This window comes from Oncorhynchus mykiss, chromosome 10, assembly GCF_013265735.2.
Source record: "Oncorhynchus mykiss isolate Arlee chromosome 10, USDA_OmykA_1.1, whole genome shotgun sequence".
In the NCBI taxonomy this organism is placed as follows: Eukaryota; Metazoa; Chordata; class Actinopteri; order Salmoniformes; family Salmonidae; genus Oncorhynchus; species Oncorhynchus mykiss.
Genome location: NC_048574.1, coordinates 23,938,323 through 23,965,541, shown reverse-complemented (window position 1 = coordinate 23,965,541; position 27,219 = coordinate 23,938,323). Strand labels below are relative to the sequence as shown.

Here is a 27,219-nt window from a genome sequence, read left to right as displayed (position 1 = left end):
TGGCATCTGACACTTGGTGGAGGAGGCACAAAAGGACATTACACATTATGTGTGCATTGGTTAAAGTTCAATTAATATACAGGAAATGAATAAACCTTTCATAGTACATCATTGGGCAGTGAATACTACAAAACTTTGTCAGCAAATAAAATAATTTTCACTGTAAAAATTGGTGTCAGCCAGTACAAAGTATCATTAAGTGTTGCAATGACTATTGAATTTGACAACCAGGTGTGGAAGGAGGAAAAGCAGTGTGGGTAAGAAAAGTGTGTGGCCCTTAAGTGCATCCTTTCTTCCTCCCTCCTCTAATCTGTGATTAAGCATGATTAGATAGGTGAACCCAAGGGCTCCATCACATGGCTTTCACCTGTCCAGTAATTTCTAATCATTGACTACTTCAAGGAAAGAAAGAAGGATGCACTTGAACGGGGCCTGTGTTTGTGAGAGGGATAGGGAGAGGGGGTGTATACCAGCACGCACAGGGTGGAAAGAGACTCCAGGAGGCAGGCTGTAGACCAGAGCAGGGGAATGCTGAAGTAGGGTGGGGGGCAAAGGGGATGACAGTGAAATAAACAACAAGCTTAAACATGCATGGAGCAGAGTGAAGCCGTGCAAAAAACGACATGCAAATTTCAGGTGTGTGACCAATATGGAAACCCAATGAATGGAGATCTAAAATGAGTGGGCAAGCAAATAGGAGCCATTTCCACAGAGTTGACTTTCTTTGTGTGCATTCAGGACAGTATGACAGATACAGCATGATGCATTATTTTATTTGCATAACACACAATCTAATATGCTTAGAAACATTGGCTTTAAATTTTGTGCACCAGATAACATTGGGCCATAACCCCTAACAACATCTGAGACGACATAGTTATGGTGATGATGCTATTCCTCATTACGGATCCTATGGGGATCCTATGGGGTGTGTTGTTTTTTTTGTCACCACTTCCCTGTATCCTTTGCCTTGATATTGTTCCCAGCAGGCCTTGCATGGTTCTGCTCCTACCAGGCCTCCCACCTCAATTCCAAAGGGTTGGTTCTGACACTGAGTCATTGGGTGATTCACCCCTTGAATTGGAAGGGAATTTTTCAAGACTGATTTAGATAGGCTTAAGGTGTCTGTGGCTGATCGAGAGAGTACATGGGGCTGAGTCCAAAATGGTACCTCATTCCCTACATAATGCTCTACTTTTGGTCAGAGCTCATGAGCTCTGGCCAAAAGTAGAGCATTATAGGGAATGGGATGTCATCTCAGGATATAAGATATGAATAGGATGGGATGCCATGGAAAGGGCTTGGCAGCCTGGTCATTCCGAAACATGACATAAGCTGCACTTTTCACAATCCATCTAAAAGTATTACCCATGTAAGAGGGGGTCAAAGTCCATGCATGATAGAGTTTCTATTACGCCTATCAGAATGTCGTGGCTGTACTTTCTGATTGTGATAGGGCTTTATGGTACACTCACGTGTTGAATGGCCGTATTTGTTTTTGGACACTCATATGAGTGCGCTAGGTGGCTTATCTGTTTGCACTGGCTACCTATAGATCAGTGTTTGCATTGGATTAACATTGACATTGTGCAAATAGAGACATGAGACGCAAGTTTAGGTGGTTATTCAAGAGCACGATAACTATGGATTTCATTTTTCAAGTTGTGAAACGTTGAGTAGTGGGAATTCTCACTGGACACTTCATACCAATATAAGATCATCACATTCAACTAAAGAGATCAATATTATGATCTAGGTCTTATGTTTTTATTTTGCAGTCTAGTGTTGTGTTGAATACGCAAGTCTCTTCAATCAATCCCTAGGTCTATACCGTCACTAAACGTTCCTTTTGGATTCACCCTATTGTATTGTGGAGTCAGCCCTGAAATGCATTTAAAAAGGCCAGTTAACATGAGAAATGTTTGGGTTGGTTGTGACTTCACTCATTCAGTGGTCTCTGCAATGACATGATAGGTGTTCCCTCACATTGCTCTGTGCTTTAGCCTCAGCTGGCCTAGCCGCCTGAGACAGACCGACACTTATGTAGAGCATCACCCTTACTCCTCCACAGAGTGGCACTAGCACCTGCTGCAGCTCAGTCACCATGACACACCACACATCCCATCCACATCATCATCACACCATACACTTACAGACGAGATCACAGTTGGGAATCCCCCCCAATCTCACCAGACATTATCATACTCTAACGTTGATATGCATTTTCCATAACCAACTGCTTCCTGCTGTCATAAATATCAGATATATCTAGTTAGTAGTTTATAGTTAATGATGTCAAAATCACAACAACACATTTTTGATAAGAACTATTATATACTTTATCCACCAAAAACAACATAGCACCCAGTGGGAGCGAACGCTAGGAGAGTCACGGACGCCTCACTGTACCTGGTTTTGGCACCGAGAGGAAATACAGTACCTGGTTTTGGCACCGAGTTGGTGACGGACTGCGGCACCTTGTCGTTTATCAGCTCCACACACTCACTGGGAAAGAAGCCAACCTGGGGAGAGAGGACAAAAAACACTTTTTACACACACACACACACAGAGAGAGAGAGAGAGCACAAGAGTGAGCAGAGAGGATGAGTGTGTGTGAAAATGAATGAATGAATGAGTGAGTGAGAGCAGTACCACTAAAGACTGATAAACAGGCTTCAGCCACTTATATCAATATGTCTCTACTGTGCATCTGGCCTTTGTTGGAGACCTTTCTCTGGATTAGGGAGTCCATAGGCAGTTGGTATAAACACATACTAAAAGGTTGGTGTGAGACCCAGGATGCCACTTGGAAATGTGCTGTGCTCGTTGCGGTGTTCAGTCAAGATCATGTGCCTAATTAGCTGCCCAAGCTATGGCTTTTAGGAATGGTCTGTGCCAGCTGAAGCGGAGGTAAAGGCCGGAGGGTGAGTGTGTGTGGGGCAATGTGTGTGTGAGACTGTGTTTACATGCTGTGTGTGTATCCCAAATATTTTATATCAGAAGATCATTTCCTTCTAGTCTATAATTGGACACTGGACAGAAGTCAAGAGCAGACTGTGATAGTTTAAAATCTCTACAGTCAACCGGAAAGCAAAATATCCTTGTCGGACACAGATGTTAGTGCGTCAGGTAGCCTAGCGGTTAGGGCATTGGGCCAATAACCGAAAGGTTGCTGGCTCGATTACGCGAGCCAACAAGGTGAAAAAAAGAAAGGCACTTAAACCCTAATTTGCTCAAGGGGTGCCATACTACTATGGCTGACCCTTTAAAACAACACATTTCACTGCACCCATCCTGTGTGCGACAATAAAACATATATTTCTTTATATTATTTTTCAAATGAACATGAGTAAAACAAATAATTTCTGATTTAAAACAACTGATCCTCCCAGTGCAAATAGACATAGATGCCTCCAGGCTAGGGATGGACAGGTTTATTTGAATATGCAAACAAAGTATTTTATAACTTTTGTGAGTACACATTTTTTGTTTTTTAAAGATGCCTATTTTAGCAAAGAAAATATTTTTTCTAAATTACATGTAAATATCCATGTGACAGTTAGATACAATTCTTAATGTTGTAATGACCTGACTAGATCATAAAGGAACAATTGCCCAGACTGAGGCTTGAGGTTACGAATTGACGGTTTACTAACCCAACTTTATACAGGCTACTGTTTGGCCGTAGCCCACGCCAAATAAATAAAGGATACCCCACAAACCAACCGTGACCTTCTCTTGTGAAGGCCAGAGGTAAGAGAGAGAACAATGGCTAAACCTGGTCTTAACTTCCAATGCTTCATCCCCCTGCTCAACCCCCCTCCACGCCACTCCGCCAACCACCAGAATGCCCGGCATCAGAACATTCCAGGCATTCCCGTGATTGGCAGATAGCAGGTTGATTGCCATGTCGGACTCCGCGAACACTGGTAAATACAACACAACTCACTAATAGCCTAACACATAATGTCTGTGCGGGACGCTACAATGTAATAAAACAACACACTTTTGAATGTAGTTTATATGATGTGCGCCCCATGAAATAGGCTTCATATACACGTAGCTTGTTTTGTCGGCCAAAGAAAGCGGCACCACAGTCAGACTCCATGTGTAGCAAGTGAAATGACGGATCACTAATACAACGCAAGATGGAATTAAAATTACGAAATTAAACATTAGCGAAATGAGAAGGAGTGGGCTACAACAAGCAACCAAAATCGCAGCAAAATGTAGACTCAATTAGACAGGGTAGCTAGCTTACTTTTCTAGTCTACTCCAAATTATTCCAGTCAAGAAGGGCACAGTCAAATGGGATGATAAATAACACTGTGGCTGCTACAAGTTAGCTAGTGTATCAAGTCTGACGAGCTAGCTACTCTATCTCGTCCGTTTCCATCTCACACATACCTTCCCCTCCCCTGCAGCAGCAGAGCTCACACATACCGCCCCCTCCCGGTATGCTCAGGTTAAAAACATATGTAAAAAAATTACAAAAATGAAAAAATAAAAATAAACCATGTATTTCGAATATCTGGAAAAATGCATGATATTATTAGAATAGTAAAATTATTTCTAACGCCCATCCCTGCTCCAGGCTACACTGTCTTCCTCAAGTCTTTGTGAGTGTTAAGAAATCTCTAGGCTGTATAATAGAATAATATAAATCTCTAGGCTGTATAATATAATAATATAAATCTCTAGGCTGTATAATAGAATAATATACATCTCTAGGCTGTATAATAGAATAATATAAATATCTAGGCTGTATAATATAATAATATAAATCTCTAGGCTGTATAATAGAATAATATAAATCTCTAGGCTGTATAATAGAATAATATAAATCTCTAGGCTGTATAATAGAATAATATAAATCTCTAGGCTGTATAATATAATAATATAAATCTCTAGGCTGTATAATATAATAATATAAATCTCTAGGCTGTATAATAGAATAATATAAATCTCTAGGCTGTATAATAGAATAATATAAATCTCTGGGCTGTATAATAGAATAACATAAATCTCTATGCTGTATAATAGAATAATATAAATCTCTAGGCTGTATAATAGAATAATATAAATCTCTGGGCTGTATAATAGAATAACATAAATCTCTAGGCTGTATAATAGAATAATATAAATCTCTAGGCTGTATAATAGAATAATATAAATCTCTAGGCTGTATAATATAATAATATAAATCTCTAGGCTGTATAATATAATAATATAAATCTCTAGGCTGTATAATATAATAATATAAATCTCTAGGCTGTATAATAGAATAATATAAATCTCTAGGCTGTATAATATAATAATATAAATCTCTAGGCTGTATAATATAATAATATAAATCTCTATGCTGTATAATAGAATAATATAAATCTCTAGGCTGTATAATAGAATAATATAAATCTCTAGGCTGTATAATAGAATAATATAAATCTCTAGGCTGTATAATAGAATAATATAAATCTCTAGGCTGTATAATAGAATAATATAAATATCTAGGCTGTATAATAGAATAATATAAATCTCTAGGCTGTATAATAGAATAATATAAATCTCTAGGCTGTATAATAGAATAATATAAATCTCTAGGCTGTATAATAGAATAATATAAATCTCTAGGCTGTATAATATAATAATATAAATCTCTAGGCTGTATAATAGAATAATATAAATCTCTAGGCTGTATAATAGAATAATATAAATCTCTAGGCTGTATAATATAATAATATAAATCTCTAGGCTGTATAATAGAATAACATAAATCTCTAGGCTGTATAATAGAATAATATAAATCTCTAGGCTGTATAATATAATAATATAAATCTCTAGGCTGTATAATAGAATAATATAAATCTCTAGGCTGTATAATAGAATAATATTAATCTCTAGGCTGTATAATAGAATAATATAAATCTCTAGGCTGTATAATAGAATAATATAAATCTCTAGGCTGTATAATAGAATAATATAAATCTCTAGGCTGTATAATATAATAATATAAATCTCTAGGCTGTATAATAGAATAATATTAATCTCTAGGCTGTATAATAGAATAATATAAATCTCTAGGCTGTATAATAGAATAATATAAATCTCTAGGCTGTATAATAGAATAATATTAATCTCTAGGCTGTATAATAGAATAATATAAATCTCTAGGCTGTATAATAGAATAATATAAATCTCTAGGCTGTATAATATAATAATATAAATCTCTATGCTGTATAATAGAATAATATAAATATCTAGGCTGTATAATAGAATAATATAAATCTCTAGGCTGTATAATATAATAATATAAATCTCTAGGCTGTATAATATAATAATATAAATCTCTAGGCTGTATAATAGAATAATATAAATCTCTAGGCTGTATAATATAATAATATAAATCTCTAGGCTGTATAATATAATAATATAAATCTCTATGCTGTATAATAGAATAATATAAATATCTAGGCTGTATAATAGAATAATATAAATCTCTAGGCTGTATAATATAATAATATAAATCTCTAGGCTGTATAATAGAATAATATAAATCTCTAGGCTGTATAATAGAATAATATAAATCTCTAGGCTGTATAATATAATAATATAAATCTCTATGCTGTATAATAGAATAATATAAATCTCTAGGCTGTATAATAGAATAATATAAATCTCTAGGCTGTATAATAGAATAATATAAATCTCTAGGCTGTATAATATAATAATATAAATCTCTAGGCTGTATAATATAATAATATAAATCTCTATGCTGTATAATAGAATAATATAAATCTCTAGGCTGTATAATAGAATAATATAAATCTCTAGGCTGTATAATAGAATAATATAAATCTCTAGGCTGTATAATAGAATAATATAAATCTCTATGCTGTATAATAGAATAATATAAATCTCTAGGCTGTATAATAGAATAATATAAATCTCTAGGCTGTATAATAGAATAATATAAATATCTAGGCTGTATAATATAATAATATAAATCTCTAGGCTGTATAATATAATAATATAAATCTCTAGGCTGTATAATAGAATAATATAAATCTCTAGGCTGTATAATAGAATAATATAAATCTCTAGGCTGTATAATAGAATAATATAAATCTCTAGGCTGTATAATAGAATAATATAAATCTCTAGGCTTCACTTAATGAGTTTGGAGGAAGACATGATATAAATATTTTTGCGTGCTTTAATGAAGACGTGGGAAACTGCCAAACCAAAGCCATTCCCAGCAGAGCAATTTAACAAAAACCCTTCTCTGTCATTATTGACTAATCATCTAGTCCCATCTCTGATTTACAAATCTTAACGTGTGCGATACCTAACAAATCAAAGACCAGACTACACTAATAGACACTTTTAAAGAAGCGTCTATTTGCTTAGGAGTATGTAACCTTCACGCTTTGCAAAATAAATGGCTTCCATCTTGTAGTAAATGTGACTGATAAGAGGGTTGAATGTGACTATCATAGGGATCCAAGGTCCAGCTGTCTTGCAACTTACAAACAGTACTATGCTATATAAAGATGTGACGCATGCTGAGCACTCAACGAAAGAAGCTCACCCTTTCCATGGTTGGATTTTCTCTCTCCCTCTTTCTCTTTGGACCCTCCAGCTTTCTTACTCGTTCCCTCCCCCTCTCTCTCTCTATATATATATATATATATATATATATATATATATATATATATATATATATATATATATATATATATATATATATATATATACATACATACATATATATATCTCCCCCCCCTCTCTCTCTCCTTGAGGCTCTGCAGGCAGGCTGATGTGTTGTGTCATACAGAAAGACGTGAGCTGCCTACCTGACCTTAAGCCACAGACTGACTCAGACTGCCTGTAGGGTGACTGACTGCCCTCCGGTGGAGATAGCAGGGAGGACATTGACATTTGCTTTGTGCGAGCAGATACACAATCCAATCAATGCTCCACCATCTAGTGGAGCATTGACATGCATTTCCCCAAAATCCAGATTGGTTTCAAGGACCAACATTGTGTGTAATAACCTAGTTATGACATCATTGTTGAAGACCAAACATCATGGTATGCACCAGACCATGATTCTTGGTAGGAATGAGTGCCATGATTCATAATAATGAAAAAATAGACAGATAATACCTTTGACAAAACCAAGGAACCTTCATCTACTTGATATTCCAAAATCACACACAAATAATGTTCCCTCTCTTTAAAACTCAGCATATGCACCCCTACAGTACAACAAAGCAACAGGCAACAACCGCCTCCAAGAGTCTTTAGCCTAACAGCTTCCCAAGTTCCTAATTGTCCTTCTGCAGCGTTTAATAACAACATGTTGTGAAGGCCCATCCAACATGGCTGCCCTCCCAGCTGGCCTGTATCAGTATTTTTCCCCCGGGGCAGCGAGCGGCAATGTTATGGGTCAGCTATGACCGGAACACTGCTAGGGGTCAATGCTAAGGGCACAGCATCAACAGACAACACAATATCAGGCTTTATTGTGCTCAAAGAAAGACTATTGATCACTTTAAATGGAATACTGGAAAACGTAGCTAGGCTAATATAATCACATCACGATCGAGAACAACCACTCTGTGTGCCCATTTTGTATGATACAATGAGTATGTCTGTCTTTAACTGATGAGATAGTCCATAGAGAAATGTTTAACCCAAATGAACAATGAGCTGATTTGGTCTTTTGTATATGGATAAATATAGTGGAATTAGCTAAAAGGCCAAACCAAATGTGACTGAAAAGAGAAATTGATAGACACCAAAGCACAATAAATATCCTGGCCTTGTGGAGTCTACAGTAGATCAGTAGACAGAAGATGAGTGGATGCCAAGCCATCTGTGCACAACTTATAAACACCCCAGGTTCTAAACTGCAACACAGTAATTGTTTGTCTGTGTGTGTATGTGCTTCTGGGTCACAAACCTGAAAGCCGTGCTTGCCCCTCCACCATGTGGTGTCCTCTTTGGGGGGCATGTCAATCACTGACACAATGTCCCCAACCTGTCAGGGGAGGGAGAGAGATTGGAGGGAGAGAGAAAGGGGAAGAGAGGAGAAGAGAGGGATAGCTGGATCAGTCATTGCTAAAGAAGGGACTCACTAGTCATGCTGTGAATACATCTGAGGGGAAACATCATCCTACATATATAGGTGGTGGGTATTATTTGCTAAGAAACGTTTGGGAACCACTAACTGCATCAGAGAGTATTTGTACAGAAGAATTGCATGTTCAATCAGATGTGTGAAAAGTAGTGTGTGAAAAGAGTAATGGAGAAACAACTCCCTAGGAACAACAATGTATTGGGGCATCTGTAGAATAGTAAATATGATGCAGATTACCTGTCATACAGCAAAGAACAACGTGCTCATAAAATACGTATGATTATTTATCACTGCATCCAAGCACAGCCATTTATCCATGACATTCCCATTTGTATCTGTACATATGTCCATGTGAGTGTGTGTACACGCATTTGTATGTGCACGTGTTTAAATGCGGTTCAGCTCTCCCTGTACTTGGCAGTCACCTCGAAGGAGAGCTCGTCGGCGGCCTGCGCGATGTAGCGTTTGATGACATGGGCGGCGGCAATGGCGGGTACATTGATGGAGGACTCCTCGTGGACCAGTAAGTGGTTGCCCTTGTTATCAACCTGGAACACACACACACAATCAAGTTAGTGTCATATTTACTGTCTGTCACTGCAGACATTACACTGGGTTGGTGAGTAACTGTTCTATTATACAACGGGTGGGGCTAATCCTGGACGCTGACTGGTTAAAACTGCATTCCAGCCAGTGTCTATTCCACACGTTACCACCAGCTAAAGCTATGACGTTTAAATGCCTATTTACTCTGTTCCATCTCACTGCGCAATCCACTGTCTCATCAGCCCAGCCAGGCAAGTTATAAACTTGATCTCCACTGTAAAAGGAATCTAGACAATATATCCCATTTCTTTTAGACTAGCAATTGGTTTTCAAATGCGGAGATTTGTATAAACCTTGCTTTCTGTCTCTGACATTTGCAACATTGTTTCAGTATTGAAATTCGATCTCCAGCTGTCTCATAGTAGTGAACGTGTAGATGTCAGGAGTCAGGATAAAACAGACGGAGAGAGATTTTCTCAGCCAGTCAAAGATCATGAAGAATCAGCATAATTTTTATGGATATATATATATATACAAAGAAATGTCAATAGAAAACAGGTCAAATGAAACGAAGTGCAGCTACTGTAGTTTGCAGTCTTTCCAGCTTCAGTTTGAAGTAATTGTGTTAGCTGTGTCATTGGCTAGCGCCTCTGAACAACATTGTCCTGAAATAGCGCATCATTAGCTCATTGTTAAGGATGTATCCAAATAAATGTCACTAGAAAACAGCTTTAAAATAACAAATGCAAAATTGCAGCTACTTTGTTGTTATTCTGACTAAAATGTTTGACGTAACTGTAAGTTAGCCATAATTGGCTAGCTAGTAAGCAAGGGAGAAGAATGTTGCCAGCCAGTATGGAAATAGAACATTTAGAACAAATGACTGGGGAGTGTCCATAGATACAGAACTTGGGTAGACGGCTTGGATAGCAACCCTAGATTTGTGTCGGACCTGTATCTTGTGGAAGGATGAAATAGTATGAATAAATCCAACAAAATAACGTTTTTAATGAAAATATATAAATCATTATTTGAATACGTTGGTACCCCGTCTCAGGCCTAACACTCATGCCAATTAACCCAAACACCGGCTTCTCGGGCATTATCACTTAATTACGTGTGAGTGAATACGGAAAGAGAGGAGCAGTAGGCATGTGTGCATGCAAGAAAATGGGAAACTACAGTATGTGTTATGTGTGGTGTATTTGCGTAGAGCATGGCTCTCCAACCGTGTTCCTGGAGAGCTACCCTCCTGTAGGTTCACACTCCAAACCCAGTTTTAACTGACCTGATTCAGCTTATCAACAAGCTAATTATTAGAATCAGTTGCTAATTAATAATTTAGGGTTGAAGTGTAAACCTAGAGGACAGTAGCTCTCCAGGAACAGGTTTGGAGAGCTCTGGTCTAGTGTGTGTGGGAGATTGATAGACAAACAGACACAGACAAGACAGACAGACAGACAGCATGAGACACACAGACATAAACCCAGACAGAAGCTCACCTCCATCCACGTGAGGGCGGGCCCACAGTTGATCTTGTTGTCAGCGATCGCTGAGAAGCGGGAGAGGTAAGCCATCAGCATCTGGGAAACTGCCTGTGAGAGGAAACCAGGAACAGACAATGGGTAAAACACTTATATAAAATACTAGTTCCACACAGTGTTGAATGACCTACAGCTACTAAAAAGGTAGTGTACAGTACCAATCAAAAGTTTGGACACACCTACTCATTCAATAACTCATTTGAGTTATTCTTTATTTGGGCTGTTTTCTACATTGCAGAATAATAGTGAAGGCATCAAAACTATGGAATAACACATGTGGAACCATGTAGTAACCAAAAGTGTTAAACACAAGAAAATATATTTTATATTCTTCAAAGTAGCCACCCTTTGCCTTTATGACAGCTTTGCACAATCTTGGCATTCTCTCAACCAGATTCATGAGGAAGTCACCTGGAATGCATTTCAATTAACAGGTGTGCCTTGTTAAAAGTTCATTTGTGGAATTTCTTTCCTTCTTAATGTGTTTGAGCCAATCAGTTGTGTTGTGCCAAGTTAGGGTTGGTATACAGAAGATAGCCCTATTTGGTAAAAGACCAAGTCCATATTATGGCAAGAACAGCTCAAATAAGCAAAGAGAAATGACAGTCCAACATTACTTTAAAACAGTACAGTCGCAAAAACCATCAAGCGCTATGATGAAACGGGCTCTCATGAGGACCACCACAGGAAAGAAAGACCCAGAGTTACCTCTGCTGCAGAGGATAAGTTCATTAGAGTTACCAGCCTCAGAAATTGCAGCCCAAATAAATTATAGTAACAGACATGTCAACATCAACTGTTTCGAGGAGAATGCGTAAATCAGGCCTTCATGTTCAAATAAACCACTACTATAGGACACCAATAAGAAGAAGATACTTGCTTGGGCCAAGAAACACAAGCAATGGACAGACAGGTGGAAATCTGTCCTTTGGTCTGATGAGTCCAAATTTTTTATTTTTGGTTCCAACCGCCGTGCAGAGTAGATGAACGGATGATCTCTGCATGTGTGGTTCCCACCATGAAGCATGGAGGAGAAGGTGTGATGGTGCTTTGCTGGTGACACTAAGAGATTTTTTTTTAAATTCAAGGCACACTTAACCAGCATGGTTACCACAGCATTGCTGGTAGCCAAGTATTAATCTAACAGTAAATGTAATGTCTCAAAAAAACGTTGCAGTTGTAGCCTGTGCTCTCGCAATGGCTGATGTGCATTTCACACGCTCTGTATTTAAAAGCCATAACAAATATCATGGTTGTAAAATAGTTGCTATAGAGAGAACATTTATGTCTACAGAAAGCTTAGAAACTCCTCTCTTCAACAGTGACAACAGCTGTGTTTTTCCCGCAATTGGATTTTGAAATGTTATAGCCTACAATCAGAATACTTTATTTTCTCCTGGAATGCAGGGGGAGAGGGAGTGAGTCTCGCTCATCATAGAAGCAGGCCACAGCGAAACAGTCACGGGGCAGGGCAGAGACTTTAATTACAGGAATCATAATTAAGGCTCTGAATGAATAAAAAAATGAAAAAAAAGTTAGGAGCACCACATAAAATGTAGGAGCACCAGAAAATAAGATTTTTTAAATTGATTGAGATAAAACCTACATGAATTACAACCTACTACTTTTGAAGCAAATGTTGTGCTCTGTCAACTAATATGTAACCCTGTAAATGCATGTATTTATTATAAAAGCTAAAATGTTGATACAAATAGCTGTCATTGAAATTACAAAGCAATATTAGGTTTCTACATGGTGTAAAAAGCACTGTTTCCTATTGAGATGCATTGCATTGAAAATTGTACACGGCCTCTTTAAGAATGTCAGTGACGTTCTGAGTGACAACATGCAAATCGGTCATTTATTTTTATTTATTTCACCTTTATTTAACCAGGTTAAATTTAGGTCAGGTTAGTTTAGAACAAGTTCTCATTTACAACTGCGACCTGGCCAAGATAACATAGCAGTGTGAACAGACAACACAGAGTTACAATTAAGTTACAATTAAGTAAACAATTAACAATGGAGTAAACAATTAACAAGTCAATAACACAGTAGAAAAAAAAGAAAAAAAAGAGTCTATATACATTGTGTGCAAAAGGCATGAGGCGAATAATTACAATTTTGCAGATTAACACTGGAGTGATAAATTATCAGATGGTCATGTACAGGTAGAGATACTGGTGTGCAAAAGAGCAGAAAAGTAAATAAATATAAACAGTATGGGGATGAGGTAGGTAAATTGGGTGGGCTATTTACCGATAGACTATGTACAGCTGCAGCGATCGGTTAGCTGCTCAGATAGCAGATGTTTGAAGTTGGTGAGGGAGATAAAAGTCTCCAAATTCAGCGAATTTTGCAATTCGTTCCAGTCACAGGCAGCAGAGAACTGGAACAAAAGGTGGCCAAACGAGGTGTTGGCTTTAGGGATGATCAGTGAGATACACCTGCTGGAGCACGTGCTACGGGTGGGTGTTGCCATCGTGACAAGTGAACTGAGAAGGCGGAGCTTTACCTAGCATGGACTTGTAGATGACCTGGAGCCAGTGGGTCTGGCGACGAATATGTATGCTGAGTAGAGTATTGGAAGCTATTTTGTAGATGACATCGCCGAAGTTGAGGATCGGTAGGATAGTCAGTTTTACTAGGGTAAGTTTGGCGGCGTGAGTGAAGGAGGCTTTGTTGCAGAATAGAAAGCCGACTCTAGATTTGATTTTAGATTGGAGATGTTTGATATGAGTCTGGAAGGAGAGTTTACAGTCTAGCCAGACACCTAGGTACTTATAGATGTCCACATATTCTAGGTCGGAACCATCCAGGGTGGTGATGCTAGTCGGGCGTGCGGGTGCAGGCAGCGAACGGTTGAAAAGCATGCATTTGGTTTTACTAGCGTTTAAGAGCAGTTGGAGGCCACGGAAGGAGTGTTGTATGGCGTTGAAGCCCTCCGATTTGACACACTGAAATCTGTCTGCAAAGTAGTTGGTAAACTACTTTATGTTCATTGATCTCCTGAATAAGCTATTCCTTTTCCATTCTTTCTGTGCCCCCAAATGTTTGGGAGCATTTTCACTTTTGGATGAATAGCGTGCCCAGAGTGAACTGCCTCCTACACTGCCCCAGATGCTAATATATGCATATTATTATTAGTATTGGATAGAAAACACTCTGGAGTTTCTAAAACTGTTTGAATGATGTCTGTGAGTATAACAGAACTCATATGGCAGGCAAAAACCTGAGAAAAATCCAACCCGGAAGTGGGACATTTGAGGTTTGTAGTTTTTCAAAGCTTGGCCTACCGAATACACAGTGTCTATGGAGTCAAGTTGCACTTCCTACGGCTTCCACTAGATGTCAACCGTCTTTAGAAACTTGAATGAGGATTCTACTATAAAGGAGGGGCTCATGAGACCTGTTTGAGTCAGTGGTCTGGCAGAGTGTCTCAGGCTCGTGACGCACGCTCCCAACAGAGTTAGCTCTCGTTCCAGTGCTTTTCTTCAGACATAGTAATTCTCTGGTTGGAACATTATTGATGTTTTGTGTTAAAAACATCCTAAAGATTGATTCCATACATCGTTTGACTTGTTTCTACGACCTGTAATGGAACTTTTAGAGTTTTTGTCTGGACGAAGTGCTCACGCCTCATGAAGATGGATTACTGGGCTGGACACGCTAACAAGTGGCTATTTGGATATAAATGATGGACTTTATGGAACAAATCAGTCATTTATTGTCGAACTGGGATTCCTGGGAGTTCCTTCTAATGAAGATCATCAAAGGTAAATTTATATTTATAGTGTTATTTCTAACTTCTGTTGACTCCAAAATGGCGGATATTTCTCTGGCTGGATAAGGCTCTGAGCGCCGTTCTCAGATTATGCTTTATCCGTAAAGTAAAAAAAAAAAATCTGACACAGCGGTTGCATTAAGGAGAAGTCTATCTTTCATTTTGTGAATAACACTTGTATCTTTATCAATGCTTATTATGAATATTTCTGCAAAATTGCCGGATGTTTTGGAATCAAGTCATTACTGCACGTAACGCGCCAATGTAAACATATTTTTGGATATAAATATGCACATTATCGAACAAAACATACATGTATTGTGTAGCATGATGTCCTATGTGTGTCATCTGATGAAGATCATTAAAGGTTTCGTGATTCATTTTATCTATATTTCAGGCTGGAAAAATGGCTGTGTTTTTTTGACTTGGCGGTGATCTAACATAATCATATGTTGTTGTTTTTTTTATTTGGACACGATGGGTAGATTAATAACAAGAAGTTGATATTTTATTTGCTGTATTGGACTTGTTAATGTGTGAAAGTTACATATTTCAAAAAAATATTTTTGAATTTCACTCGCTGCCTTTTCAGCGGAATGTTGTTGAGGGGTTCCGCTAGCGAAACGCCTGCGCTAGAAAGGATATACTGGTAAAGTTACAAGGTTGTTAACTTGCTAGCTAATGAGGTAACATGACTTAACAAGGTGTTAATGGCCCACAAGTAGTTTAAGAACGGCTCATGACATGGTTAATGAACGTAAAATACAGCCCGCCAATGAAGATGCAACCAGCTGCAGAGCCAATGCACAATAGAAGGGAAAAAATGTAGCACTACTTTTGAACAGTTTGGGCTAGAGATAACCAGTTCTCTCTGTAGTAATGGTGTAACCACCACAGTCACGGATCAGCGCTCACTTTTTTCTCTAGGATACTCAGAAATAGCGATACAGCAAAGCATAACCTTTACAACAATTATTATCTGGGCAAAAAAAACATTTTGCACAGCTAAATATTTAGGAGCACATGCGATCAAAATGGCCACACTAGAGCCATGATCAAAAAATCGGACATTTGGAGTGAAGTGACCATGTAGAATGTGCAGCTCACACCGAAGCGACCAATTAAACACGACTTGCAACAGCCAAGTAAAAGGGTCACAAAATACAACTAAATTATCGCAGTCTGGAGCCCTGGTGTGTGTCTGACTTGAGCATAGGCCAGAAAGACATGTTTGACTGAGCTCATAATGTAGCCAATCCTAATGATATTGAAAGGACGATTGTTTCTAGTTTTTCATTGGCAACTTCTTGAGTAATGCACTATAGATGAGAGAAAGCGAGAACAAAAAGAAAGACTGAGTGGTGAGCGCCTAGCAGAGGAAATCAAACGCTCCACTGGAGGCCATTTGGAGAGGAGAGGGGAAGATGGAGAGGTTAGAGAAGGGGAGAGGAGAGGGGAAGATGGAGAGGTTAGAGAAGGGGAGAGGAGCTGGGAAGAGGGAGAGGTTAGAGAAGGGGAGAGGAGAGGGGAAGAGGGAGAGGTTAGAGACGGGGAGAGGAGAGGGGAAGATGGAGAGGTTAGAGGAGGGGAGAGGAGCGGGGAAGAGGGAGAGGTTAGAGAAGGGGAGAGGAGAGGGGAAGATGGAGAGGTTAGAGGAGGGGAGAGGAGCGGGGAAGAGGGAGAGGTTAGAGTAGGGGAGAGGAGAAAGGTTAGAGCAGAAGGAGAGGAGAGGTTAGAGAGCTGAGCTCCAAAGAGAAGAGAGGAGAGGAGTAGGTGAGATTAGAGAAGGGGCGAGGAGAGAAAAGGAGAAGGGATACGTTAAAGGATAGGAGAAAAGAGGAAAGGTTAGGGGAGGAGAAGAAAGGTTGGAGAAGAAGAGAAGAGGTTAGAGGAGAGAAGAGGAGAGAAGAGCAGAGAAGTGTAGAGTGAGTCAGAGACAAAAAGAGCAGAGCAGACCATTGAGGTGGTGGGCATGGGGCCAGGCCAGACGTGGAGCCAAACCCTTTCCTGACCCTCTCCGGGAGGGTCCAGCCCGCTGCCTGCCACATTGATTCCAGTACATGAGCTGGCACTGTGCGTACCCAATCAGAACAGGGTCCACCAACACACATACACAGAGGCCGAGTGTTACAGCCCAGAGGAAGGGGCCTAATGGGGCGCAAGCTGACGACACATGTACATGACACAGACAGCTTAGCCCTGGTTTTAAAAGGACCATAGCCTCGGAGCGTTTGTTTTCTTTCCACAAGATGTGTAAACATTTATAACCAGATCAGCCCCAAACTTTACCCACAGCCAGGACAAATCTGGCCACGAGGAAACGGTGAAAAAAAGGCAATTCTATATGTGAAAGATAGCAAGACGTGTAAAATGACAAAGCATGTCAGAGGTTTAAAAAAAAAAAAATCATTAGAGACTTCACTGTGGCACAACCAGACAAAACAATGGCTAATGAGCTATCAGATCTGTCCAAATATTTAAATGAAGGACATATGTCACCTTGAGGGAGTTCAATAAAGACGAAGCTGACAAGGATCTCTGGTTAAATCAAATTAGTCTCTAGTCAACCCTCATTCGTTAAATGTCACAGGGAGGGAGAGTACGTTGAAACTGACGCCATATTTAGACTCAATGACAAAGCAGGCCGTTGACTGAAAAAAGAAAAATAACCAAATCTGCTGAAAATAAAGCCCTGACATTCAAGTTATGAAAACAGTAGCAACAGTGCTACAATACTAAGCACTTGATTTGGAAGGTAAGTAAGCATCTGGTATAGAAGGCTTTCTGTACAGAGCAGCAGAGGACGACCTTGCATGGCCAGGTCTGCTTTGGGCTTAAAAGGCTATAAAGGATAAGGAAAGGAAAGCTTTTCTTTGATGACCTGGATGCTTTCCTTGTTGGGGCTCCATTTGTTGGTTACTGTTGGTGATGAATACCCTGGCGCTTCCCACAAGACTTGTCCTATTCAGCGCACTAATCCAAAAGTGAGCCCTCTCCTCTGAGTGCCAGACAGGGTATGTGCCCCAAATGGCACCCTAGTCCCTATATAAGGCACTACTTTTGACCAGGGCTCATAGGGCTCTGGTCAGAAGTAGTGCACCATGTTGGAAATAGGGTACCATTTGGGACTCCGCCAGGCCCTCTCTTCAGCCCCTCTCCTTCTTGTCAACATGACCAAGAAAACATAGACCAAAAGGGCTAAGACTCTCCAGAAAGACAAAGACTAGAGAACATGTGGTACCACAACAGTAAAGCCAAGCACAACATCAAGGCCTTGAAGTGAAGGGAGGATGGCTGGCTAACTGAATCAATAGTGAGACTGATTGGTTTATTAGCAGTGAGTTTCCTGATTTCGCTGAATATTCTTACCAACTTTGTACAGATTTTTTTAAGTTTGTTTAGACTTAACGAGTCATGGAAGATATTGTATAAGGTAATGTCAGCTCATTTCGAACAGGCAATCTAGCTCCCAAGTACTGGCCTACAAAACAGTGACAATCAAGTATTGGAATGCACAAGCAATATGTTGGTTAGCATACTAGCTAGGCTAACACTATCCAAATACCTGCAGTAGCTAGGTACCAAAATATGCGCTTCAAAGAGCCTCTCGACAATACGGTTAGTGACATTTTAATTCAAGCCAATTTTCCCCTACCCCAATTAATCCTATAAGGACCTATGTGTATTAAATGCCTGAAGGCTACAATCAAATAATGACTGCTGTCTGAAATTACTGTATGCCATTACTTGTCCCAGCAGCCACGGACACGGATTAAACTGAAAGGTCCGACATCTCGTTCCTCCAATCACGACTGAGGTATTTCCACAGCCTTTTTTAGTGAAAACCTTAATAACCTGTTTTACCAGTAGTTTTTAGCACTGAACATCCCACTACAGAAGGACCTGTGCTTTCACTGTGGGTGTAGTAATCTGACCTCCTGAGATTAGTCAACGCGCAGCCCAGTGTTTCACATTACACTTTGGACAGCTGGAGAGAGAGGTTGTGTCTCAAATGGCACCCTATGCCCTATAAACATGTTGTGCACTAATTTTGAGCAGGGCCCAGATCTGTTCAAAAGTAGTGTACTATGTAGGGAATAGGGTGTCATTTGGGACGCAACAGCAGCAGCAAAGTGGTGACTGTGAAGCCTAGTCAGCCTACCTTTGTGGGAGTCTCTTTTTAGGGGCAGAGAGCATGAGTACCAGGGCCTTTTTCCATTTACTGAAGGACTGGATGATCATATGGGTAAGCATTAACAGCCACGCCATACTTCAAAGCCCATCAATTTAGCTGTGAAAATGTGCCACAGTTCAAGGGCTTTCTCTGGGAAAACAACTGTAAACAGAGAGAGCGAGTGAGAGTTCCTATCGCAGCCCAGCAGGATGGAGAGGTTTTCTAAAAACATAAAACAGACTATACAGCTGCTTCCACTAAACACCAGGCCATTAGACAGAACGAAAAAAAAAAGAAAAGAAAACCTAGGCACAAATGGACACTAACAAATTTAGCCCATGAATCAGCCTGCAACGAACACGAGTTTGTAAAACAAGCAAATACAGCATTGACATTGTGCAGGTATTTCACTCTAGGACGGACATGGACGCAAAACTGTTCTCAAGTCACCCGTCCTTTGCCTCTTGCTTCTGTCTGAACACCATAATCTTGAAGGCGAAAGATAACATAGTCCTTAAAGTCGTGAGCTCTGAGGCGGTATTCAAAGTGGGAGACTGGGAGAGACCATTTGAATGGGGATATAGGGGTGTTGGGTGGGGTGGGGCACATTGGCTGTACTGAGAAAGACCGGGTATCTTACCTCGGCACGATCCCTCAGACTGTCGAATCGAGGCAGCTCAGGCAGCTGCGAGAAGCGGCGGTCATAGATGCAAAGGTGCAGGTGCTTGTCCAGGACACGGAAATCCTCATAGCTGCGCTTCACAATCCAGCTTCGGCTCTGCGGAGCAAAAATAGCAAGAGTGGGAAAGTGGGAAAGAAAAGAGAGAGAGAGGACGTTTCAAAACACAGGGGATATGCATGAGGCATGAGCCCCTGGCTGCTTTACTAGCTTGGTAACAGATACCCTCTGGGTGCCCCTCACGCCCTAATTCACAATCCACTGCTGGGACGGAGTTGCAAGAGGGGGAGTCTATGATTTCACGAGGGGGGTCAGACAGGGGATATTACCTTCCTAGCTATAATCCTGCTACAGTGACTCCCCACACAATACTCCACTGTGGGACAGGGACCAAACATCTGTATGGTTTCGAATGTGGTATGGTTGTGGTTGCCCCAAGCAGAGCACCAGTCTGCCAACGTAAGGCAGTGCCAAAAAACTGATTAAAGGATGGATGGTGGATAGATGGCGGGAGGGATTGGAGAAGGGGATGAATCCAAATGGCTGGGATTATTAAGAGAGGCGGGTCAAATCTGGTGGAATTAAGAGAGTTGGACATTATATCCTTCTAGTCTCAACAGGGGGGCATTTTAATCTGAAAAGGGGATCTCCTTCATTGGACGATGAACCCGGAATCTAGTACAGAACATCCAGTGAAAAACAACTCAGCTTTAATTATATCAGATTGGATGTACTGCCATTATTCAAACCAGACATACAGTTGAAGTCGGAAGTTTACATACACCCTAGCCAAATACATTTAAACTCAGTTTTTCACAATTGCTGACATTTAATCCTAGTATAAATTCCCTGTCTTAGGTCAGTTAGGATCACCACTTTATTTTAAGAATGTGAAATGTAAGAATAATAGAGAGAATTATTTATTTAATATTTTATTTCTTTCATCACATTCCCAGTGGGTCAGAAGTTTACATACACTCAATTAGTATTTGGAAGCATTGCCTTTAAATTGTTTAACTTGGGTCAAACATTTCGGGTAGCCTTCCACCAGTTTCCCATAATAAATTGGGTGAATTTTGGCCCATTCCTCCCGACAGAGCTGGTGTAACTGAGTCAGGTTTGTAGGCCTCCTTGCTCGCACACACTTTTTAAATTCTGCCCACAAATTATCTGTTGGATTGAGGTCAGGGCTTTGTGATGGCCACTACAATACCTCAAATTAGTTGTCCTTAAGCCACAACTTTGGAAGTATGCTTGGGGCCATTGGCCATTTGGAAGACCCATTTGCGACCAAGCTTTAACTTCCTGACTGATGTCTTGAGATGTTGCTTCAATATATCCACATAATTTTCCTCCCTCATGATGCCATCTATTTTGTGAAGTGCACCAGACCCTCCTGCAGCAAAGCACCCCCACAACATGATGCTGTCACCCCGTGCTTCACGGTTGGGATGGTGTTCTTCGGCTTGCAAGCCTCCCCTTTTCCCTCCAAACATAACGATGGTCATTATGGCCAAACAGTTCTATTTTTGTTTCATCAGACCAGAGGACATTTCTCAAAAAAGTACGATCTTTGTCCCCATGTGCATTTGCAAACCAGTGGCTTCTTCCTTGCTGAGCGGCCTTTCAGGTTATGTCGATTTAGGACTAGTTTTACTGTGGATATACAGTGGGGCAAAAAAGTATTTAGTCAGCCACCAATTGTGCACATTCTCCCACTTAAAAAGATGAGAGGCCTGTAATTTTCATCATAGGGACACTTCATCTATGACAGACAAAATGAGAACCCCCCCCCCCCAGAAAATTACATTGTAGGATTTTTAATGAATTTATTTGCAAATTATGGTGGAAAATAAAAATTTGGTCACCTACAAACAAGCAAGATCTCTGGCTCTCACACACCTGTAACTTCTTCTTTAAGAGGCTCCTCTGTCCTCCACTCGTTACCTGTATTACATGTTTGAACATGTTATCAGTATAAAAGACACCTGTCCACAACCTCAAACAGTCACACTCCAAACTCCACTATGGCCAAGACCAAAGAGCTGTCAAAGGACACATGAAACAAAATTGTAGACCTGCACCAGGCTGGGAAGACTGAATCTGCAATAGGTAAACAGCTTGGTTTGAAGAAATCAACTGTGGGAGCAATTATCAGGAAATGGAAGACATACAAGACCACTGATAATCTCCCTCGATCTTAGGCTCCACGCAAGATCTCAACCCGTGGGGTCAAAATGATCACAAGAACGGTGAGCAAAAATCCCAGAACCACACGGGGGGACCTAGTGAATGACCTGCAGAGAGCTGGGACCAAAGTAACAAAGCCTACCATCAGTAACACATTACACCGCCAGGGACTCAAATCCTGCAGTGCCAGACGTGTCCCCCTGCTTAAGCCAGTACATGTCCAGGCCCGTTTGAAGTTTGCTAGAGAGCATTTGGATGATCCAGAAGAAGATTGGGAGAATGTCATATGGTCAGATGAAACCAAAATATAACTTTTTGGTAAAAACTCAACTCGTCGTGTTTGGAGGACAAAGAATGCTGAGTTGCATCCAAAGAACACTGTACCTACTGTGAAGCATGGGGGTGGAAACATCATGCTTTGGGGCTGTTTATCTGCAAAGGGACCAGGACGACTGATCCGTGTAAAGGAAAGAATGAATGGGGCCATTTATCGTGAGATTTTGAGTGAAAACCTCCTTCCATCAGCAAGGGCATTGAATATGAAACGTGGCTGGGTCTTTCAGCATGACAATGATTTTTTCTCATTTTGTCTGTCATAGTTGAAGTGTACCTATGATGACAGTTACAGGCCTCTCTCATCTTTTTAAGTGGGAGATCTTGCACAATTGGTGGCTGACTAAATACTTTTTTGCCCCACTTTAGATACTTTTGTACCTGTATCCTCCAGCATCTTCACAAGGTCCTTTGCTGTTGTTCTGGGATTGATTTGCACTTTTTGCACCAAAGTACACTAATCTCTAGGAGACAGAACACGTCTCAGGCGTCTGGAAATTGCTCCCAAGGATCAACCAGACTTGTGGAGGTCTGCAATTGTTTTTCTGAGGTCTTGGCTGATTTCTTTTGATTTTCCCATGATGTCAAGCAAAGAGGCACTGAGTTTGAAGGTAGGCCTTGAAATACATCCACAGGTACACCTCCAATTGACTCAAATGATGTCAGTTAGCCTATCAGAAGCTTCTCAAGCCAATTTTCAGAGTTGTTTAAAGGCACAGTCAACTTAGTGTATGTAAACTTCTGACCCACTGGAATTGTGATACAGTGAAATAATCTGTCAGTAAACCATTTTTGGAAAAGTAGATGTCCTAACCAACTGGCCAAAACTATAGTTTGTTAACAAGTAATCTGTGGAGTGGTTGAAAAATGAGATTTAATGACTCCAACCTAAGAGCATGTAAACTGCAGCGGGGTAATAACTTTGCATGTTTTATTGGTATTGCGAGTAAATCCAACAGGCATCATGCTCGACAGAATGGAACAGCTCCTAAATCATCCACCATATCTAGCTCACCCGCTTGAACTGTGCTGGCCTGCCCTGGATAGCTAATTTTGGAATCCATTGATGAAGTGATCAATTTGCCGAAGCTATTTCTGGAGTACAACACGAGAAGTCGATAACTCCATACGTTAATTTAACTGATGATACATCTTTGGGGTAAATACATCAGAGGCCGGCTGGCACATGACAAAGCAAGGCTTTTTTTATCTGAAGAAGAGGGTGCTGAATCAAAAAGTGACAGGCAAATACAGTTGTGATGTAAGCCTCAGGTAATATCCCAAATGGCACCCTATTCCCTATATAGTGCACTACTTTTGACCAGAGCCCTATGGGCCCAGGTGAAAAGCAGTGCACTATATAGGGAATAGGTTTCCATTTGGTACCTGCCCTCGGTCAGCACCGGGCACACATGACTTGCCTCGCTAGGTCTCTGATGAGAGGGTAGCGTAACTGCCAAGTTGAGGAAAAGATTTGGAGGCATGGATGGTATGCCAGATATCTTCTCCAAGTTGTGTGTTTTGTTGCTACTCAACACCTCATGAGCATCATGGATGAGGCCAATTGGTGTGATTTCAGTGTCACTCTCCTTTCCCACGAGACCCTTCTATTTAGTTGTTTGGTTGTTTCAGCTTCACTGTTCCCACAATTTTAATCATGACCAAATGGGTTTTCAGAAATGACTGAAAATGAGCCAATCACCTACTAGCTAACACATTGGACATTCATTTGGTGTGTGACAAGATTCCAAAGACAGAGGCTTTCCATGTGACTGTGTATTTGTGAGAGTGTGCATGCAAGTGAGGGTGCGTGTGTATGCAAATGTCAGATAGAGTATGTGTGTGTGTACCAAAAGTTTGGACACACCTAGACATTCAACGGTTTTTCTTTATTTGTACTATTTTCTACATTGTAGAATAATAGTCAAGACATCAAAACTATGAAATAACACATATGAAATCATGTAGTAAACAAAAAAGTGTTAAATCAAAAGTAGCAACCCTTGCCTTAATGACAGCTTTGCACACTCTGGCATTCTTCTCAACCAGCTTCACCTGGAATGCTTTTCCAACAGTCTTGAAGGAGTTCCCACATATGTTGAGCACTTGTTTGCTGCAATTCCTTCACTCAGCAGTCCAACTCATCCCAAACCATCTCAATTGGATTGAGGTCTGGTGAATGTGGAGCCCAGGGCATCTGATGCAGCACTCCACCAGTCTCCTTCTTGGTCAAATAGCCCTTACACAGCCTGGAGGTGTGTTGGGTCATTGTCTTGTTGAAAAACAAATGATGGTAGCCATGCTGGTTAAGCGTGCCTTGAATTCTAAATAAATCCCTGACAGTGTCACCAGCAAAGCACCCCCACACCTGCTCCTCCATGCTTCAGTGGGAACCACACATGGGGAGATCATCTGTTCACCTACTCTGCATCTCAGAAAGACACGACTGTTGGAACCAAAAATCTCAAATTTGGACTCATCAGACCAAAGGACAGACTTCCACCGGTCTAATGTCCATTGCTCGTGTTTCATGGCACAAGCAAATATCTTCTTATTATTATTGGTGTCCTTAAGTCGTGGTTTCTTTGCAGCAATTCGACCAGGAAGGCCTGATTCACACAGTGTCCTCTGAACAGTGTAAAATATATGTTCATTTGTTTAACACTTTTTTGGTTACTACATGATTCCATATATGTTATTTCATAGTTTTGATGTCTTCAGTATTATTCTACAATGTAGAAAATAGTACAAATAAAAACAAATAAAAATGAGTAGGTGTGTCCAAACTTTTGACTGGTACTCTATATGAGAAAGCACTGATTGAGGACACCGCAGCATAGCACAGCACCCAGATAATTACTCGGTCATACCTGGCAGTAGATCTGGACCAAATACTGCAGCTCCTTGGACTCAAAGCCATTCCGTGTCACTTCACTCTGTTCATCCACGAGGGACAACTGGAATACAGAGAGAAAGGGAAAGAGGGAGGGGGAATGAGAAAGTATGAGACGCATATGGTAGCTCTTGGTGTTTTGGGTCAAATGGCAGAAGGGCGTAGATGTGGACAAATGACAGAAAATTCTGTTTAAATAATCCTTTAACCTTTCTCTAACCCCCCTTCTTTCAAGCTAGAACACCATCCTTCACAGCCCCTGACAATTAAACACAGCCCAGTGCTCCTATTCACAAAGCTTCTGAAAGTAGGAGTCCATTTTAGATCATAATGAATATGATTATACGAACAGGTGGGAACATATCCTAGATCAGCACTCCTACGCTTTGTAAATACGAGCCCTGTACATTTTAACCCCAATGCTTTTTTATGTCCGCAACTGACATACATGAAGTGCCACAAATGCACTGGCTGGATAGGCTACTTGGACCTATTTATTCCAAATTATTGACTGAAATTAACCTATCAACATAGTGATTACATATACAGTGTGCATAACTTCTTATTACAGGTGCATACTAGACAATGCACCCTGCATCATTAGCAAGCTGTCATGAAGTTAGTGGGTTGAACAGTTAACATTAGTAGCTACTTTCTAGCTACAAGATCGTAACGTTTAACAGGTTGCAGATATCTAATATCACTTCTTTTTGAGTAGAAGGGTTAAAACGTTTTGAAAGGGTGTGTGATGATTTATGCACCATATTCATGAAGTTAGTGGCAAATGATGTCTGAACTGCAGAGGTATGTGCTAGCACACACTTTAGCAAAACGTTTTGCAGCCGAAAACAAGCATTTCTTATTGGACAAGTTCAGATAGTCCCTCCCCATTTTGGTCCGTTCGCTTCTGTTTGGTTCCTAGTGAATACGACCCTGATCTTGCTGTGGGCACATTGTCAAGACCGGACGGCAGACTCGAGTAAGATGAAGGGCGGAGGGGTGTGTCTCTTTAACAACAGCTGGTGTACGACCTCAAATGTTAAGGAAGTCTTGAGTTTTTGCTTGCCCAAATTAGAATACCTTATATGCTGCATGTCATACTATTTGTCAAGAGAGTTATCTATTTACCACCACAAACCGATGCTGGCACTAAGACCCTACTCAATGAGCTGTATAAGTCCATGAGCAAACAAGAAAATGCACATTCAGAGGTAGTGTTTCTCACGCATGGTGATTTTAATGCAGGGAAACTGAAATCTGTTTTACCTCATTTTTACCAGAATGTCACCTGTGCAACTAGGGGTGACAAAACTCTAGATCACCTTTTCTCCACACACAGAAACGCATACAAGGCTCTCCCTCACCCTCCCTTTGGCAAATCTGACCAAAACTCTATCCTCCTGCTTCCAAGCTCAATATGGAAGTGGTAGGATGAAGCGGATACTAAGCTACAAGATTTACATTTACATCACTCACCGGCTTCAATAAGTGCATCAACGACGTTGTCCCCACAGTGAATGTATGTATATACCCCAAACAGAAGTAATGGATTACAGGCTACATCCGCATTAAGCTAAAGGATAGAGCTTCCGCTTTCAAGGAGTGGGACACCAATTTGGACGGTTAGAAGAAATCCCGCTACAACCTCTGACGAGCCATCAAACAGGCAAAGCGTCAACACAGGACTGAGAATCCTACTATGCAGGCTCTGATGCTCGACAGATGTGGCAGGGCTTGCAAACTATCACGGATTACAAAGAGAAACCCGGCTACGAGATGCCATGCGACACAAACCTACCAGACGACCTAAATGCCTTCTATGCTCGCAACACTGAAACATCCATGAGAGCATTAGCTGTTCCGGATGACTAAGCCCGATGTGTGTAAGTCCTTTAAACTGATTAACATTCGCAAGGCTGCGGGGCCAGACGGAA

At 40.5% G+C, this 27,219-nt stretch overlaps 1 protein-coding gene across 3 annotated transcripts in view; it reads right to left on the bottom strand.

Annotated features, from left to right (window-relative positions):
- LOC110533528 (rho GTPase-activating protein 32) overlaps positions 1–27,219 on the bottom strand; it is a 227,102-nt gene that overhangs the window by 37,706 nt on the left and 162,177 nt on the right. For all 3 annotated transcript variants that reach the window (XM_036989928.1, XM_021617826.2, XM_021617827.2), the window contains 6 exons: positions 25,263–25,349; positions 19,831–19,968; positions 11,191–11,283; positions 9,568–9,690; positions 8,966–9,043; positions 2,441–2,522 (listed from right to left, as the gene is read on the bottom strand). In XM_036989928.1, the coding sequence (XP_036845823.1) occupies positions 2,441–2,522; positions 8,966–9,043; positions 9,568–9,690; positions 11,191–11,283; positions 19,831–19,968; positions 25,263–25,349 (601 nt within the window). The remainder of the gene's footprint in view (positions 1–2,440; positions 2,523–8,965; positions 9,044–9,567; positions 9,691–11,190; positions 11,284–19,830; positions 19,969–25,262; positions 25,350–27,219) is intronic.